Genomic DNA, 20070 nt, shown 5'->3' with positions numbered 1-20070 from the left:
TCTAGACAGACTTCTCTTAGCCAAAGAAAGATTTTGGTTTTATCTTCTGTTTTCATTTCCTCCAGATCATATAGCCAAACAGCCTGTTCTACCTTCATGTCCCTCTGTTATTCATCACCACCTGCTCCTGCCCCCCCCCCCCCCAAGGTTTTTTCAAAGCCTTTCTTAGATACCACAAATTCTCTGGCAATCAAATCATCCTTGAGACAAAGTCTTTTTATCCTTCTTTTCATCCTGTTAGGAAGACAGAAAACCCGATTCTACCCACCAGCCAAAGAAGTAATCATTAGTGATCATTTATGGGGATCTTTACAACTTGATTTCTTTTTAACTCACTCAGGGCTTCCTCAGCACAGGAAAGGCCAGGTTTTTCTCACCAGGCATTTGATTTACCCATCACTAATCACTACCACTTGTTTCTCCAGAAATTGAACTGATTTTGTTAATTTCTCAAACACCCAGGTGCACATCATGGCTATTTCAGCACACTTGCTTTTAATCAAGGTGTCATACAGGTTTGATCCTCTCCATTAAGCACTAAGAGTTTTAACCTCATTCTTTGAAGCCTACTGCTATTGTGTTCTCACAATTTACTCTCAAAATCAAAGCTATGTCGATTCACAATGACTTGGGGTCTTGTTTATATTTTGATGGTTTCTTTTCGATGATTCTGCTCTACATTTTCTGCCCTTATAAGCATAAAGTGGCCTAGAAAACTGAATCATCTCAGGAAAAAGCAGTAGCAGTACTCCAGGATCCTGTGGTCAGGAATGGAAAGTGGTTTTTAATTTGTTTTTATGTTTGTTTTGCTGGTGGATGTCATTTCAGTCTTCATTGAAATTCCTTTAAAGATCAACTCCCCAAACCACTGCAATGACATCATTAACAACTAAGATAGCTTAATAGTGATTCTTGTTCTCCTTACAGATAATAATGGGTTGCAGCAGGACTACAGTGTATTGGGAGATGCCTGTGGTTAATTTGCTGATAAACTATTAATGACTCAGTTCACTTACAGAGTAACCTTCCTCTTTGGCCTTTGTTGAGAACTTTTATTATGTTATCTGAAAAAAAAGCCAATAAGAACTAAATGCATACCATTGATTTTCCTTCAATGAACCATTCTTGAAAAAGTGAATTTTGTATGGTTACTCTCAGTCTCCAAATAAGCATTTCATAACTTTTTCTTTCAACCCATACTTTCTTGCTGATTAACTTAAATGTCTTACAACTACTCCCTAAAACTTATAACACAGCTTCTGGGAAGGGGCTGCCCCAGACTATTTAGAAAGCTAGTACTTTAGTATCTCCCCAGCAGCCAAGAGGACACTGTCAAGCTCTGCTGTTTTGAGTCTGTGTTACCAAAAAAAAAAAAAAAATACTTTTAATATTTGCTTTACAGATAAAACATATATATTATAACTAATATGCTTTTTCAATCCACTATGTCTCCTTTCCTCCTGGAATTCAGATATACTCCACTTGCAGGATCAAACTAATGAGGATCATTGCTGTGATCTTTGCATTCCTATTGGATTAAATCATTTTTTTCTCTCTTTATGGTATGAATATTTCAGGGTATTTAATAATTCTATTGACGTTTTTTCCACCTTTTTATCATTGTAAACAAATTGCTACAATAATATTCTTTTACATTTGTGCACAGGTCAAAGAGGATCAGCCTCTCATATAGAGTAGGGTCTTCTTCAAAGGTATATTAATAGCTGTCCATCTCTGTTAGAACTGTAGGCTCTCTTTTTAAATATTTATTTATTTATTTATTATTTATGATACACATAGAGAGAGAGGCAGAGACACAGGAGGAGGGAGAAGCAGGCTCCATGCCAGGAGCCCGACGCGGGACTCGATCCTGGGACTCCAGGATCGCGCCCTGGGCCAAAGGCAGGCGCCAAACCGCTGAGGCTCTCTTTTTATTAAAGTTTAACTCCAATATAGTTAACGTGTTTTATTAGTTTCAGGTGTACAATATAGTGATTCAACACTTCCATATATAACCTAGTGCTCATCACAAGTTCACTCCTTAATCTCTATTACCTATTTCACCCATCCCCCCACCCACCTCTCCTCTGGTAACCATCAGTTTTAGAACCACAAACTCTTAAGCTTGAGAATTCTATTCTTTTTTTAAAGATTTTATTTTATTTATTCATGAGAGACACAGAGCGAGCAAGAGGCAGAGGGAGAAGCAGGCTCCATGCAGGGAACCTGTCATGGGACTCGATCTCGTGTCTCCAGGATCATGCCCTGGGCTGCAGGCAGGGCTGACCCACTGTGCCACCGGGGCTGCCCGAGAATTCTATTCTTGCACCACAGTAGTCAAGGGGAAAGCTTACCTTCTACTCCACAATGTTGTCCTTACCTCTTAGTAGTAACCATCCTTAAATCAAAACACAAAAAGTGGGGGATCCCTGGGTGGCTCGGCGGTTTGGCACCTGCCTTTGGCCCAGGGCATGATCGGAGTCCCGGGATCAAGTCCCGGGATCAAGTCCGTGTCGGGCTCTTGGCATGGAGCCTGCTTCTCTCTCTGCCTCTCTCTCTCTCTCTCCCTCTCTCTCTCTCTCTCATAAATAATAAATAAATAAATCTTTTTAAAAAAACACAAAAAGTGTAGTTTTCTAATCAAAAATGTAAAATTATTAAGGCTATAATTTTCAAATTGCAGGTCCAGACACATTGGGAAGTCATGAAATTATTTGAGGGCATCACTATCAGGATTGTTTTAATGAAATAGGATAGAGTAGAAAATATCAGGGAGCATCACATGTAGTAAAAGTAGGATTTGTTCACAAAACTTTGGGTTCAGTTCTAGATCTTACAGGGTCACATCATAAACTGTATTTCTTACTATGAGTTAGTCAAAAAATTGAAAAAACATACCATGAAAGTTTCTGAGGAAATCCTGTAGCCTTGGAAATAATAATTGATCATGAAGGTCCACAGTGTGTGTCAGTTTTACATTCTCCCTCTTGGTGTGGTATTGTTATGCCTGTTCCTCTTGTTTTAAGTGGGAGACTTGCTTTCCCTTCTAATCATAGAGCACAGCTGGTGTCTTGAGGCATGTGGGCAGTTTCTGGAGACTATAGACCCAACCTCTTCAGGAATCCTTTGGATCCTTTGGGGTGCCTGGGTGGTTGAGTCAGTTAAGTGTCTACCTTCGGCTCAGGTCTTGAGCTTGGGGTCCTGGGATCGAGCTCCACATTGGACTTCCTGCTCAGGAGAGAGTCTGCTTCTCCTCCCTCTGCCTCTCCTCACACCACCCCCTGCTCATCCTCTCTCTCTCTCTCAAATAAAAAAATAAAATATTTTTAAAAATCCTCTGGATCCACAGCTTCAGCAAAAACTCTAATATACACCATACTCTCCTCTCTAAAGCCCACCCCCATCAAGCTGGATATCCTCATTAGATCACATGAAATTCTTTTTAATTTATTTTTTTAAAGACTTTATTTATTTGACAGAGACAGAGCAAGCAGAGCAGCAGAGGGAAAGGAAGAAACAGACTCCCCACTGAGCAGGGAGCCCGAATCTCTACTCTCCGGGCTTGATCCCAGGACCCAGGAACCACGACCTGAGCCTAAGAGCTGAGCCTAAGGCAGATGCTCAACCACTGAGCCATCTGTGTGCCTCACTCCTCTTTTTTTTTTTTTTTATTTAAATTCAATTTAGTTAACATACAGTATACTATTAGTTTCAGGGGTAGAATTTAGTGACTCAGCAGTTGCATGTAAAACCAATGCTCATTACATTAAGCACCCTCCTTAATGCCCATCATCCAGTTACCCCATTGTCCCACCCACCTCCTTTCATCAACCCTGTTTGTTTCCTACAGTTATAAGTCTCTTACGGTTTGCCTCCTCCTCTGTTTTAATCTGATTTTATTTTTCCTTCCCTCTCCCTATGTTCATCTGTTGTTTCTTAAATTCCACATATGAGTGAAATCATGCAGTATTTGTCTTTCTCTGACTTATTTCACTTAGCATAATACCCTGTAGTTCTATCCATGTCATTGCAAATGACAAGATTTCATTCTTTTGATGGCTGAGTAATATTCCATTGTGTATATATATATATATATGTATATATATATATATATATATATATATATATATATATATATATATATTCTACATCTTCTTTATCTCCTTTATCCATTCACCTGTTGATGAACATCTGGGCTCTTTCCATATTTTGGCTATTGTGGTCATTGCTGCTATAAACATTGGGGTGCAAGAGTCAGCCACCTAACCAACTGAGCCATCTAAGCTCCCCCAAAAAAGGATTTTCTTAATCACAATTTATTAATTGTCCACTGGGGGGTGCCTCAGTGGCTAAGTTGGTTAAGTCAGCTCTTGATTTCAGCTCAGATCATGATCTCAGGGTCATGAGATCAAACCCCCCACCAGTCAGTCTCCACGCTCAGCAGGGAGTCTGCTTGAGATTCTCTCTCACCCCCGCCCTCTGCCACCCCCATGCTCACACTTGTTCACTCACATTCATTCTCTTTCTCTCTCTTACATAAATCTTCTTTAAAAAACTGTCCCCGGGGCATGAACACCTTAAGATGAACACAGTTTCCTGAATTTAATCAATAAATTTTTCCTAAGTCTTCTTTGCCACTGTCCTGTATAAAAGATAGTTACCTATTCAAAGTAAATGTTCCTGGGCCACCTGGCTGACTCAGTGGAATTTGCAACTCTTGATCTCAAGGTATGGGTTTGAGCCCCACATGGGTGTAGAGTTTACTGAAAATCTTTAAAAAAAAAAAAATTCCTTAGTCGTGTACTTTAATTTTAAAAACATACTTTACAAATAGGGAGAGGGGATACTTCCTTTCTTATCAGTTTATAAATTAAAAAATATGGATTATGTTTCTTTGGTAACAATTGATGGCAGGGCAGTTCCAGGCAGGGTGGAAATTTGCACCACTATGATGCATGTGATACTTGTTTCTGGAAAGAAGATACAGTTGTCATCAGATATTATGTATATTAAGACTTTATTTGGTGACTACTGGGTGGCTCATTGGTTTAGCGCCTGCCTTCTTCGGTCCAGGGCATGATCCTGGGGGCCCAGGATCAAGTCCCACATTGGGCTCCCTGCATGGAGCCTGCTTCTCCCTCTGCCTGTGTCTCTGCCTCGTCTCTCTCTATCATAAATAAATAAAAATCTTAAAAAAGACTATTTAAAATATCAAAAAAGTTTCTCCACAATTAGGAAATGTTTATTTTTTTAAGTTTAATGTTTTTAGTAATCTCTACACCCAGTGTAGGACTCAAATTCATGACTGTAAGACCAAGAGTCTTGTGTTCTTCTGACTGTGCCAGCCAGACACCCCGGGAAATGTTTATTGTTATTCTTTTCTATACACATTGCTAGGCAGTGGAGATAGGTACTAATCAGGGTAAAGACAATCTAATAGAGGAAACTGACAGTGATCAGGTAAGTGTCCTACTGAATATGTAATGACAAAGATAAGTGCTCTAGTGAAGATCATAGTGCTGTGAGTACTCTAATCTGAACTTCCATGAGGACATGATATGTGAGCTCTGACAAATAAATAGGCACTAATGGAGGGAAGGAATGTTCTAGGGTCCCAAAAATATAGGAATCATGGCAAAGAAAGATTGAAAGAAAGCCAATATGGTTAGGACATAGAACAAAGAAAGGAAACCAGACCAAGCAGGGCCTCACAGGCAACAGTTTAAAAAAAAATAAAAGTACAATCTGGAGGACTTTATCCTTTTTGTTTTGTTTTGTTTTAAGATTTTATTTATTTACTTGAGAGAACAGGGGGAGGAGGGGCAGAGGGAGAGGGAGAAGCAGACTCCCCACTGAGCAGGGAACCCAATGGGGGCTCCTTCCCAGGATCCTGGGATCATGACCTGAGTCTAAGGCATCCACTTAACCAACCGAGCCACCCAGGTGCCCCCATTTCAAAATTTTAAGCAGAGGATAACATAACACCTGAATGCCCCAGACATCTTTAATTCAACAGGTAGAAAATCCAGTTTTATTTCCCAAGTTCTGTAAATGGCAATAGCATTCTGCTAGGTAGTTTTTTTTAAGTGTTTATTTAAATTCCAGTTAGTTAACATACAGTGTAATATTAGCTTTAGGTGTACAGTGTAGTGGTTCAACAGTTCCATACATCACCTGGTGACCTGGTGCTCTTCATAAGTGCCTTCTCTAATCTCCATCACCTGTTTGACCCATTGCCCCACCTACCTCCCCTCTGGTAACCATCAATTTGTTCTCTATAGTTAAGAGTTTTTTTCTTGGTTTGCCTCTTTTATTCCTCCTATGATTGTTTTTGTTTCTTAAATTCTACTAGTTAGTTGATTTTTTTAAAAGATTTATTCATTCATGAGAGACACAGACTGAGAGAGAGGCAGAGACATAGGCAGAGGGAGAAGCAGGCCCCTCTCAGGGAACCTGGTGCGGGACTCGATCCTGGATCCTAGGATCACGACCTGAGCCAAAGGCAGGTGCCTAACTGCTGAGCCACCAGGTGTCACTTGTTAATTGATTTAAAACTGCCCTCTGGGGGATCCCTGGGTGGCTCAGCGGTTTAGCGCTTGCCTTCGGCTCAGGGCGTGATCCTGGAGTCCCGGGATCGAGTCCCATGTCGGGCTCCTGGTATGGAGCCTGCTTCTCCCTCTGCCTCTCTCTATATATATATGTCTATCATGAGTAAATAAATAAGATCTCTTTAAGAAAATAAAAATTAGAAAAAATAAAATAAAACTGCCCTCAATAAGTCAGGCAGAGAAAGGCTGAATAAAGTACTATATGACTTCACTTAGACATGGAATCTAAAAACATTGGACTCAGAAAAAGAGGCCAAAGCCTGAGGAGAGGAGGAAACGGGAATACATTGGTCAAAGGGTAAAGACATTCAGGTATAAGATATGTTCCAGGGATCTCAGGTACAGCAAGGTGACCATAACTAGTAATATTCTATTGTATACTTGAAAGACACTATGAGAGTAGAGCTTTAATGTTCTTACCATAACAAAAACAACAAAAGGGTAATTATGTGGCATAAAGGATATGCTAACTAGCCTTATTATGGTAAGCATTTTGCAATATGTAAGTGTATCAAATCTTATCATTATACACCTTAAACTTGTATTATATGTCAATTTATCTTTTTAAGATTTTATTAACTTATTCATGACAGACACACAGAGAGAGGCAGAGAGATAGACAGAGAGGGAGAAGGAAGAAATAGGCTTCTCTCAAGGAGCCCAACGCAGGACCTGATCCCAGACCGGGATCATGCCCTGAGCCGAAGGCAGACGCTCAACCACTGAGCCACCCAGGCGTCCCTATGTCAATTATATCTTAATAAAGCTGGGAAATAAATATAAAACTGCCCCCTCTCCTTTTACCCTTTATCCAGTCAGTTATCATTTTATTCCTAAATTTCTCTATTTCCGTGATATCAAATAGACTCAGCCACCATTATTCCTGCTGCCATCATTTCAATCATTTCAATTTAAACCTTCTACATCTTGGGACACCTGGGTGACTCAATTAGTTAAGCAACTGCCTTTGGCTCAGGTCATGATCTCAGGGTACTGGGAGATCTCAGCGTCTTGGGATCGAGCCCCAGGTCAGGCTCTCTGCTCAGAGGGGAGTCTGCTTCTCCCTCTCACTCTCCCTCTCTTTGCTTGTGCTCATTCTCTCTCTCTCTCTCAAATCTAAAATAATAATAATAACAATAATAATAATAATAAAACCTTTACATCTTGCTTAGACTATTATAGTAGCCTTCTAATTGGCCCTAACCTCTCCTCCTACCCTCTGCCACCTTTTCATCCAAATGAACAGAGAGCAACTTCCTACTTACTCTTTAAGGTCCTCTTTGACTCTCAGTCCTTTAGGCATTTCCAGTCCTTCATTCTTCTTTGAGTTCTGATATTAGTAGCTTAAGTGGTGAGACTGTTTTCTTGTCTTTTGTTTCCTATAATGAGTAGTTAGTGCCTTCCACATAGTATTTTTCAATAAGCCTTGATTATAATGGTTTGAAAGCAAGGCTAAAGTGAACCCTGTTTCACTTTACTTGGAGCAAGCATCCCCCAGCTGAATTCTACAAAGACGCTTCAGACTAGGGAACAGCAAACCAGCTTTGCAATGTGCCATGTCATATCCTCACTTTCTGGTGCTGTACACTGGTACTGTAGAGGAAGAGCAGGGATAATGTTACATCTCAACCTGTAAAGGTTTTATTGAACAGTTCAGAAAATCAAAAGAGAAAATGGAGTAACATTAGCAAAGCCTTAAATGTCCAAGAAGCACTTTAGCACTTGTAATGGGCAGGTTGTCTGTGAAAGACAGACTCACAAAGAAGCATAGCTACTAATTAGAAGGGGCAAAGGAGTGTTTGTGACCTTGACCATATGGATATGTGGTAGAGTTGCCTGTCTAATTCAGAAGTCCCCTAAAAATATGAGTGAATTTATTCTGAAAAGTGAGCGTTTGATATGGAGTATCCCTGGATGCACTGTGCACAGCACTTACTGGAGGAGTTTTTCTTTAACTAGAAGTCTGAAATGTATTGCTGCAGTCTTGTTTTAAGCTTTGGGTAATCTCTTGGGGCAGAGGAGAGATTTAGGCTCTGAAGTCTCCAACTATCTCATCAGAGGCCTGGAACCCCTGGACCTAATTGGCTTCAGGACAGCAACAAAAAGAGATACCATTTCACATTTGTAGAATACTTTCCAGTCTACTAAGCCCTTAATAAGCCCATTTTCTAATGTCATCCTCATGACAACCCCGTGAAGTACACTGGGCAGATAGCCCTCATTTTACAAATGGGAAAACCAAAATCACAGAGCCAGTCAGAAAAAAAAACCAGGGTCTTCTGACTCCTTAACAAGTGCTGTCTTCACCCCACCATGCCACTGAATTCCAGAAGAGAGAAAAACTATTTAACAGCTCTTACCACTCAGATGAATGGTTGAAACTGATTGGCCTGACATGGTCATCCATTGGCTGAGTCTGAGCCCCTGTTTTTTGTCCACAGAGCCATGGGGGTGTTGATGTCCAAGAGGCAGACAGTGGAACAGGTGCAGAAGGTGAGCCTGGCTGTGTCTGCCTTCAAGGATGGGCTACGGGACAGGCCTTCTATCCGACGCACTGGTGAGCTTCCAGGGTCCCGCCGTGGCACTGTAGAGGGCTCTGTCCAAGAGGTACAGGAGGAGAAAGAAGCAGAGGCAAGTACCCCAGTGCTCCAAGAAGAGAGCAGTGTCAACCGTGCAGCCTGGGAGAGGCTCCGAGATGGGCGTGGAGTGGAGCCAGAGGAGTTTGACAGGACTAATCGTTTCACACCCCCTGCCTTCATCCGCCCCACCCGAAAGCTGGATGATGACAAGCCTCCTGATATCTGCTTGGAGCCTAGAGAACTTGTGAGTATCTAGTTAGGGAGTAGTCCTCAAGTCTTAAGAATCTTAAGAAGTCTGAGAATCAGGGAGCAGGACAGGGAGCCCTGGGTATAATTAACGTGAGATTCGAAAAGAACTCCAGAAAGGTGCAGTTGAGTCCAGAACAATCTTTGAATTTCTTCTACAAGAATAAAAATGTTACATCCTGGATTGGTCTTAGTGAAAGACTTGAGACAGTGGGTAATAAGGAATGACAACCATGGCAGATCTTCTGACTTCCTTCTCACTAAGGGTTAGTAGTATTCCTGTGGGGGGCATTTGGAAATTTGTGGGGATTCAAGAAGGTCATAATCACAGGAGTTGCTACTGGTTTTTAGTGCCAAGAAAATCAGGGATGCTAAGTGTCCTGCAGTGTCTGGGACAGTCTTTCAGAACAGATTATTTTTTCTAAAAATGTTTGTAGCATCCCTGTTCAGAAACATGGTCACAGAGGCCTGAGAAGATGGAAGAGTTTGCTGGTTCTTGTTTTCTAGAGAGAAAGCTCTATCCCCTTAACATTAGCTTCAGTTGGAATTGTTCCTCTGGGCTGCTCCAGGGATATTGAGCCCCACGTGGATAGCTCTGTGTTTGGTGGCCATAGGATCTTGCTGCCTATGCTGGAATGAATACACTGCCTATTTATTCCTTTCTCCAGGTTGTCAACGATGAGATGTGTGATGTCTGTGAGGTCTGGACAGCTGAGAGCCTCTTCCCATGTAGGATCTGCACCAGGGTTTTCCATGATGGCTGCCTGCGCCGCATGGGCTACATCCAAGGAGATAGTGCAGCAGAGGTGACCGAGACAGCCCACACAGAAACCGGCTGGAGCTGCCACTACTGTGTGAGCCTGGACTGCAGGGACAGTGGGCTGCCACACTGCAGGAAACTTGGCACTTTTTTAGAGACCCAGTCTTAGAATACTGGTTTCTAGGCAGTGACCTAAAAGAGTTTTCCAATAGTATAGTAGATACAAGGATCCTCAAGCTTGGACAGGCTTTTTCTACCTCAGTATTATGACATTTTGGACACAGTTTTTTGTTGTGGGAGATGTGTGGAATGTAGTATGTTTAGCAGCATCCCTGGCCTCTACCCCCATTAGATGTCAGTAGCACCCACCCCCAAGTTGTGACAACAAAAATTGTCTCCAGGTATTACCCAATGAGTCCTAGGGGAGAAAATGCATCCCCAATTGAGAACTACTGAGCTGGAGGAATCAATGGGTAAGATAAGACCTAATTACTCAAAAGCTATTCTGTTTGGAGTTGTGCTTTCTCTAATAGTCTATAGTTGTCATTCATTGTACTCATCTGAAAAACCATCCTAACCAGCTTCCAATAAGGATTGGTTCTAACACAGGAATACTTCTTAGTCCTAAGATCATCACTTGACCTACCACTTTCCAACTTTTAAAAAGACAAAAGCCAGGTTTGCATCCATTTTTCAGTATATCTGAATAGAATTTAAGTCTTGCTTTATTGGTTATCTTGCAGATATAGATATCTTCATTATTCACTGATTTCAGAGTAAGGAGCTGTGATCACAGCAGAGTTCCCATCTTCTTCCTACTGCTTAGAAAAAGAAGTAAATTTTTCTAAGAAATATCACTTTATCTATGGCTTGTCCATAAAATGAATTACAGAATAATTATTTCCAGCTGTTACTTACACACCTTTTCCCTAGCTCAAGTATGTCACAGTAGATGCTCTACACACCATCTTCTCTAGTCACCACCCTCCAAACACCAGCCTTTTCACTCACAGCAACTCTGCCCTGCAGTGTTCCGCTGACACGGGACCCTGTTGAAGGTATCTCCTTCCTAACCCCTCAGAATACGTAGCTCTCTTCCTGGCTTTCCAGAGTCCTACCATCACTACTACTACTTCCTGGACCTCTTTTTTTTTTTAAGATTTTATTTATTTATCCATGAGAGACACACACAGAGAGAGAGGCAGAGACACAGGCAGAGGGAGAAGCAGGCTACATGCAGGGAGCCCAACATGGGACTCGATCTCAGGACTCCAGGATCACACCCTGAGCCGAAGGCAGATGCTTAACCACTGAGCAACCCAGGTGTCCCCTCCTGGGCTTTTTACAAAGGTTTCTTCGAAGCTCTTCCCCTTTCTGTCCTTCCCTTCATAGCCAGGCTTCTTGAAAAGACTCCATCATGTCCTTGTGCCTTGTGGCTCCTCAACCACCTATAATTCAGCTTCTGCACCTGTCATTCTGTTGCATTGGTTCTTTCTAAAATCACTAGTGACCTGTCAAGTCTAGTGACCTTTTCTCAGGCATCTTCTTATTTGACTTCTATGAGATATTTAGCACTTCCTTATTGCCTCCTCTTTTTTTGGAGGGTTTAAGTGTTTATGAGAATTATTATGCAAAATAAGGAAACTAGACAAAATAGAAAATCAGTAAAGTCCCATCATTGTTGTATCACCACTGTTAACAGTAAACTTCGACTTTGTACAGCTCTCTTTTCTCTTCTTCCAGTAACCTCTCTACTGATTCTCCTCCTCCCTTCTTCTCTAACCTTTCTGAGTGCCCTTAGTTAATTTCTTGTCAGAGTTATAAATGCTGATATTCCTTGGGGTTCTGTTGTTAACACTGTTCTTTGCTCATTGCACACACTGTCTTCCTGGGTTATTTCATCTACTTCAGTGGCCACAGCTATGATTCCCAAACCTGTGTATTCAGATCTAAGTTTCTTGTCTCTTGGACATTTTGATGTTTCACAGGTACTTCACACTCAACATACCCCAAAATGAACTGCTCTTTTCCCCAAAACCTGTTCTCTCTAAATTTCTTAACCTCTCTGAATAATAATACTACCCCACATCCCCAGTTACCAATACCAACTCATTTCTCTCTTTCACTCCTCACATCCAGTAAGTCAACAGGTCCTATTGATTCTATCTAATACCTATCAAATCTCTTTTCCATTCCCATGTCTTAAGTTAGCTGGTCATCCTTTCTTACCTGCACTATAGCAAGAGCTAACTAACTGTCCTCATGCCTCTAGACTTTGCCCCTCTAATTCATTGTCCACACAGCAAAGATCTGACCATGGCACTATGCTCTTAAAAACCATTCAGTCAGGGCCCCGGAGTGGCTCAGTTGGTTCAGTGTCTGACTCTTGATCTCAGCTCAGGTCTCATCTCAGAGTTGTGAATTCAAGCTCTGCATTGGGCTCCATGCTGGGTGTGGAGCCTACTTAAAAAAAATTTTTTTTTGGTGACCCCCCCTTTGCCTTCAGAATAAAAACCCATTTGAAGAGCTCAGTAACGGGTATTCGAGGCACTTCACAGTCAGGTTTCTGCCTATTTCTCACTTAACTTTCATCATTCCTCTCTACTCTCCCTCCACACACAAACACCCCTACACTCCAGCCCCACTTAGCATCTCACAGTGTTATACCCCACTATGCCCAGCATATATCAGGTGCTCAATAAGTGTTTACTGAAAGGATTGTTTGAGTTCTTTATGAAATCCACAAATGAATACTCATGAAATGTCTGTTCCTCTCTTTGCTGATACTTTTTTAAAGACTTATTTATTTTTTCATGAGAGACAGAGAGAGAGAGAGAGAGAGAGAGAGAGAGGCAGACACATAGGCAGAGGGAGAAGCAGGCTCCCCACAGGGAGCCCAATGCAGGACTCAATCCCAAATCCCAGGATCATGCCCTGAGCCGAAGGCAGATGCCCAACTGCCAAGCCACCCAGGCATCCCTTTTGCTGATATTTTAAGAGAGAAAAATAATCTAATAAGAAGAATCTTTGACAGTTTAAAGACTATAAACTGTATAAATTAGTATTAACAGAATAACATATCAGTGCTGTTTTGGAATTAAAACTCTGTGGTACCACAAAAAACTCATTTGGTTTTAGGAACTTCATTATGATGGCATCTCTTTCAAAACCATTCTGGATTATTTAAAGTAATGCAGCCTACTCTGGTAGCAGAGTTAGAATTAAACTTCTTTTTTACCTGAAATACTCTTTGAGCAGTCTAACATAGAAGCCAACTTCATAAAATGGATAAAGAAGGAGTAGCTATGGTTGGTGGAGCTGGGGATTCACAACCCTGCCCATTTCTTAGTCCCCTTTTCCCTTGCAGCAGCTTCCTAAGGCACTTCCAAGGAATCCCTAGGGTATCTCAGAGAATAATATTAAAACTACTGTTTTAGTAAAAGGGACTTAGGTCTAGAATCAGGATACCTGCCTTCTGGAGAAGATTCTGCTCAGAGCTGGGCAACTTTGAGCAAATCCTTTCCCCTTTCTGGAGTTTCAGTCTCTTTGATTATGATTAGATGCTGGGATAAAATGATCTCACAATTGCCTTCAAGTTGAAATACAGTTTCCATCTTTCTTGATCCTAGGCCTGCCTTTCTTACTCGTCTATATGGCCACTGACTCAGATCTTACCTTTTTTCAGGATAATCTCAACTTGCTGCTAACTGAGGAGGAGATGTACAGCCTCACAGAGACCTTTCAGCAGTGTAAAGTTATTCCTGGTAAGGCTGGACAGTGCTGCCAGATGGAGAGGGGCTGGCACATTTTCCTCCATACTTTCTAGGATGAACCATAAAAGGAGTATCCTGGAATTTGGAGAGTAGGGGTAAATAGGTCCCTGTTCCCAAACTGTTGGGTAGAAGGGGCACCCACACACCCGCCTATTCTCCCCACACACACAGCCTGAATTATCCTGGCTATGGGAAACAAAGACTCCACAAAAGCTGTGCATATAGGGGTTCTGGAGGGTACCTTAAAAGTAAATAGAGGTGCCCCAGATGCTGAGGAAAGGATGGGCATGGCTAATATGGGGTGCCTCCCACAGATTGCTCCCTGACACTGGAGGACTTTCTGCGATACCGCCACCAAGCAGCAAAGCGGGGGGACAGTGACAGGGCTCTAAGCGAGGAGCAAGAAGAGCAGGCAGCCCGCCAGTTTGCAGCCCTGGACCCTGAACATCGAGGACACATAGAGTGGCCTGACTTCTTGTCCCATGAGTCCCTCCTACTTCTGCAGCAGTTGCGTCCCCAGGTGAGGGCCAGCTGGGGTGAGTGTCTATGGGATACTGGGTGACAGAGACCTAGGAAGCATGCCAGGCAGGTTGGAGGAGCACTAGTTACTGTCTCAGCAGGGACCATGTTCCACCCAGTGACAGATGATCCCAATCCTTGAGCTGGGGAAACTTCCCAAGGAAGATTGATTTGCACTAGCCCCAACTGCAAATGTTAATGCTACCAGAAAGGCCCTGGGTGGCTTCAAAGGGAGGCTGCAGAGGTCATAATGGAGATAGGATTCTCTATAGCTTGACATTTTATAAAATATTTTCACCTCCAAGATCTTAACTTGTCTCTTCTTCCCCAGAACTCTCTGTTAAGACTTCTGACAGTCAAGGAGAGGGAACGAGCCCGGACCACTTTCCTGGCCCGGGGCAATGGGAACACTATCAGTGAGGCAGAGTGCCGTGGAGCCCAGCACTCTTGGTTCTGCAAACGCCTTACAGAGGTTCCTTCCTGCAGTGTCAGGTCTGTTCCTTACCAATCCCTTCCCCCACTCACATGCCCTTCTCTTTTTTCCATGCCAATGGCCCTTGGTATGAAAGGTACCTCTCTGTTTCTTCTGTCAATAGACAGGAGAGGATCTTCCTGTGCGTTAGCCAAAGGACATTGACTCTTATTGGCCAAGGCATAGGGCGTCCTCTACATCAAACTGTTGCCCATGTTAGAAAAGCATGGACATGTATATCCAAGCTATGGGTTCCCCAGAGTTTGGGAGGGGCCAGACCTTTCACTTTTCCATTTCTAACCACATATCCTTGTGCCAAACAGCATCAGCCATGTGGGTCCCATAGCAGACAGCAGTCCAGCCAGCAGTAGCAGCAAGAGTCAGGACAAGGCTCTGCTGCCCACAGAGCAGGAGTCCAGGTGAGTAGGATCCCCTCACTGGGCTGTCTGCACTCCTGACCCTTCAACACATGTAAATGGGCATTACCCACTGCCACCCCAAAACAGCAGGTGCCTATCCCAGAAACCAGGCTCCAAGAATGTACATTTGACCCCAAATCTATAGGGTCGGCTGGCTGGTCTGTCAGCTTGGAATCACAGCCAGCCATACCTATGATAGCCAAAAGCCAGGGCTTCTCTGAGCTTTGCCTAGCTTAAGCCATAGTGCCACTGGGATCAGGTCTCATGAGCCCCCAGGCTCTGCAGCCAACCTCACAAACCTATTCCTTGCTCCCACTCCAGATTTGTGGACTGGCCTACCTTCCTGCGGGAGAATGTTGTCTACATCTTGGCTGCTCGCCCCAACAGTGCAGCAATTCATCTGAAACCCCCAGGATAGCATGGAGCAGAGAAGCTCAGTTTGGGGACAGTGATGTTTCTCCCCCATCTCCTTTTTCTCTTTCCCTCTTTCCCCCACCATCCTCTGGTACTGAGACTTAACGGGAATGGAGCACTGGCAGCATTTCAGTTTGCCACTAAGCTTTATGGAACTGAAATCACTGCTCCCCTCACAACAGAGGCAGTAAATGCATTGCTGCAGGGAAAAGCCCTGGGAGCTGTGGAGGTATCCACTCCTGGACCCATTCCTCTGCCCTCACATCATAAGACTGGACCTGCCACTGAACACATATGTGTGCACATTCACACATGCCTAGCTGTCCATGCCTTCAGAGACCTGGTTCTTCTTGATTGAAAAAGGATCAAAGTTCCTTTGTGAAGCTCCTGGTATGGATGAGAGGAGTCTCTATTCACTCCTATTGGCCAGTTCTGATTTCTAGAAGACAAGTCTCTGGCCAAGTGATTTTTAAATAGGGCATATCAGTCTCACATGCTGTCCTGGAGATGCTTATAGGCTCCCTCTTCCTCAATTGAAAATCCCTTCTGTAGTGAGCCACTATCCTGGTAGGTATGTGCTATGTCCCTTAGGTATGTTGAACTGGGAAAATTATTGAAAACCACCACTGCACTTCAGCCCGTTGTTTATTTAAATCCTTATTCCTAGTGACAAAGAAGGCATCTAGCCCCTCCCAGGAACCCAGAATTCTAGGAATCTCTCAGCCAAGTCTTTCAAGTCCAAAAGTCTTTAGCAGAACAGTCAAAAACCAAGATGAGCCATCCTGGCCCCTGATTTACAGATGGGAACACATGGCCCAGAGCCCATGGGCCTGAATGGAACAAGTATGATGGCAGGAGTCACAACCCTCTGTATTAGATGCTTGACCCAAGTCAACTACCACAGAGACCTGAAGCCTGATATCCAATGAAGACCAGTTTAGGATGGAAAAAGAGAGGAGAAGCCTCATGATATTCCATCTTTCCACCTCAGCCCAAATGTAGATCTAGAAGAGTGTGCCATTGTATGGAGAACAAGAGCCAGCCTCTTCCATAGCGCCCCTGACAAGCTGGAGCCAAGAAGAGGATTTGCATCTCAGCTCGCTCTCTCTCTCTTTCTCTCTCTCCCTCCCTCCCTCCCTCAGCTCTTCAGCAGAAGTCCCAGCAAAACCTCACAGGAGGTTCATCCTCCCCATCACTGAAATACGGCCTGAGTTGCTGCTTCTCCGTGCTACTCACTACATGTCTTTCTCCACCAAGCCTGGCCTCTTAAGTCCCAGCTGTCCCCCTTAAGTTCTTAAGTCACTGCATGTTGTGGGTCAGCTCTGGCCCTGGAGTCCAGGTTCTGTTTCCAATCTGAATATTAGAGAGGGGATTGGCTCCATCATGTTGAAACTAACATATCCCTGTTGCTCAAGGCACTTGTATTAAATTGTGTGCTTACAGAAGTAGCATACAGCTCAGTGTTGAGATGCTCAGAGGAAAGTGGGGAGCTACAACCAAGGTTATGGTAACAACATTATATGGTCACCTTCTGTAGAAACTGCTTGACCTAGAACAGGTTGTGAAGCTTCGGGGGTTGGTTTATTCAGGACTGAAATGAAGCAGACAGAAAATGAATCTGGGTTCATGGGTATGGCCCTGAACATTTTAAAACCCACAGCTTTTTAAAAAATACTGCTTAGCCATACTCCTAAGACTGATCATTAAGAGAGGCCATTGTTCAGTTTAGCCAGAAAGGAAAAAAAGAGAGAGAGAAAGCACATGACTCTTGGGCCCAAGGACTGCCTCTGAAGCAGCCAGACCTGGGGTTTTGCAATGAAAAAGATTAAAGCACATTCAGCACAGGGGCTCTTGCTTATTCTTCTGGTAAATCACCTTGTATGCCAATGGCCTTGGGCTGGTGGATCTCACAGGGCATTTTGAGTAGAGACAAGCTCTGGGCTCTGAGAGCAGAACAGCTTTTTTCTCCTGCCTCATCATCAGTCATAGGGAGTGAACTATATCTTCCTGTGCCCTGATCCTTCACAGACAAAGTGATGCCTACCTCTCTGGAGCTGCAGCTTTTAGCTTTCTGTAGATGAGTGGTAAAAGACCATGCATGGCCAGATTGGGCTGGCTGCATCTCAGGGCCTGGCAAAGTAGGATTCCTTCCACAGTAGGACCAGGCTCATTGAGACTATTCTTCTCCCTATTCCAAGACAGCAAGTTTCCTTGGTAGGGGCATGCTGCAGAGGGCCCAGGGGACCCCAGCATAGAATTCCCAGTCCACAAAGTCCTAAGAAGCAGAAAAGCATGGAGAAGCAATTAGCCTTTTCTCCCATTAGGCATTTAGCTTTTTACCAATGTAAAGATTCCCTTGCTCCACCAGATCAGAGTTGTAGAAGCCCCACCCCAATCCCCATCTGGGATTTTGCTTTGCAGTGTTCTAATCCATGGAGATCATCTGCAGTACATATGAAGCTGTTCAAACTTTTATAAACTTAGTGAAGCCCATTCCCTTTCCTTTTCATCAAACCTTTCCATCACAGGTGACTATCTGAAATTCTGCCAAGTACAAAAATTAGCGTCTGACTCTTAAGGTTTGAGAAAATGTTCTAGTCATTTCTTCTTGGCTGCCCAAAATTGAGATCAGTACTTTTTACAAACACCACCCACTCCACCCACTATCAACAGAGGTTAGGGTTGCTCCTCTGACATCTCCTTGCCCTAAGCCTATTTTTTACCCAACACTCCTTTTCCCTATGCTCAGATTTAAAGGCAGGGGCATCTGGATGACACAGTGGAGCTGCAGTGATAGAAGGTAAGTAAGGCAGTAAGCTGTGGCCATACCATATAACATCCAGATCTAATTTGTGGCTTCCTCACCTGAGACCAGACCTTCCTCTGTTGAGGAAGGCTCTGTGGTTTTGAGCAATGGCCCCTTTGGATCCCAGAGATGGAGCAGACCCTTCCTCTAGGTACTGACCCACTCTCAAGTGCTTTTCTTCCTATGAGAACAGCCAAAGCTATGAGCATATTGCCTCTTCCCACCTCTAGCCCAAGTGACTGGGCCTAGAGGGCAGATATGCCTTTTTGGCCCTCGTGCTCCCTATGGGATGTCACCCTGACCTTATTTGAGTGGCCAGATCTAGGAGTTCCCCCATTCCTATCACTAACATTGGAGGCACAAAATCATACTGCCTGGGAGGAAGACACCTCTCTGGAGAGTAAGCCCAGGATTGTACCTAGGCCTCTTAGTCCGAAGCACAACCTCAACCATTGCCGGTCTCATGGCTTCAGTAAGAGCAGTGCAAGGAAGCCCTAAAGGCAAGAGGGAAGCTCAGCAGAAGCTGTCTGGCAGGGCCTCAGGCTAGTTATGACCACTTCAGAGTCCAGAATAACCTCCAGGCATGACTGGTAGCAGACTCTAGTGATCCTACAAGCATGACCCTTTCAAACTAGCAGAATTTGATATAAGGAAGGTATATATTTGGCACTGAAAGAATAACATCCTGGCAGCACTTGTAACCATAACCCCATTTTACTCCTCAATTTAGAGTAATAAAATTGCTTCTTACCCTATACCACTTAATTTGAATTTGCCCAGGATCCTTTTCTGGGGCCCTGACTGTAGCTTAGATAACAGAGATCTGGATGGAGGATGGGAAATACTATATTGTGCCTATTCCCTGTAGCTCAGTCCTGGAGTGTGGTAGGACTGGGCATTTCCCCTGCTGCCACTGCTCTTGGCAACCTTGAAAGAAAATAAACAGGTGACAGAATTTCTACTAGACCCAACTAGCACTAAGGAAAACCTTTCCTCTGAGCCATGTGTCCTGATGACCCAATTTGTGGACAATGTGTCACATCTGGTCTGGGCCAGTAACTAAGAAGCCCAATCACATTCCAGCTTGTATAGCACAGGTTGGCATGACCATAAGTGAGAACATCATGTTATAAGCAGCAAGGCCTTTCCATAACCATGTGAAACAAAGGCCTTTAAGTTTACCCTCCTTTAAGAGATGGCCTGTGATCTATCTTCTAGCCAAATACAGGCTTGTGAGGGGGTTCCTGAGAACACATAACTGGAGGATCCAATGCCCTCTGGCCCCTTATACCCTTCCTATGTTCTTTTCTGCAGAAGGTAATTGACAGTAAGCCGAGGGGAACATCCCCAAGCCCTGTCTTCCCACCAGTACAGCTGCATGCTCCTCCCCATGGCTCAGCCCTCACTCCTGAAGGAGCTGATGCTCCCAGAGGCTGGGCACAGTGGAAATCATAATAAAGAGATTGTGATGCTA

General features: G+C 43.6%; 1 protein-coding gene across 9 annotated transcripts in view; it reads left to right on the top strand.

The window, feature by feature from the left end:
• Nucleotides 1-20070, top strand: part of PHF24 (PHD finger protein 24) — a 236085-nt gene extending 216015 nt beyond the window's left edge. For 5 of the 9 annotated variants that reach the window (XM_072728052.1, XM_072728050.1, XM_072728051.1 and 2 more), the window contains 7 exons: nt 9050-9431; nt 10102-10287; nt 13879-13957; nt 14281-14486; nt 14817-14977; nt 15281-15376; nt 15698-20070. In XM_072728052.1, the coding sequence (XP_072584153.1) occupies nt 9054-9431; nt 10102-10287; nt 13879-13957; nt 14281-14486; nt 14817-14977; nt 15281-15376; nt 15698-15794 (1203 nt within the window). In that variant the 5' untranslated portion in view covers nt 9050-9053 and the 3' untranslated portion in view covers nt 15795-20070. The remainder of the gene's footprint in view (nt 1-9049; nt 9432-10101; nt 10288-13878; nt 13958-14280; nt 14487-14816; nt 14978-15280; nt 15377-15697) is intronic. The other 4 variants (XM_072728047.1, XM_072728046.1, XM_072728048.1 and 1 more) reach the window with 1 other exon arrangement.

The sequence above is a fragment of the Vulpes vulpes genome, chromosome 12 (genome assembly GCF_048418805.1).
Source record: "Vulpes vulpes isolate BD-2025 chromosome 12, VulVul3, whole genome shotgun sequence".
In the NCBI taxonomy this organism is placed as follows: Eukaryota; Metazoa; Chordata; class Mammalia; order Carnivora; family Canidae; genus Vulpes; species Vulpes vulpes.
The sequence above is the reverse complement of the archived record's forward strand: the minus strand, read 5'-3'. Positions and strand labels throughout refer to the sequence as shown.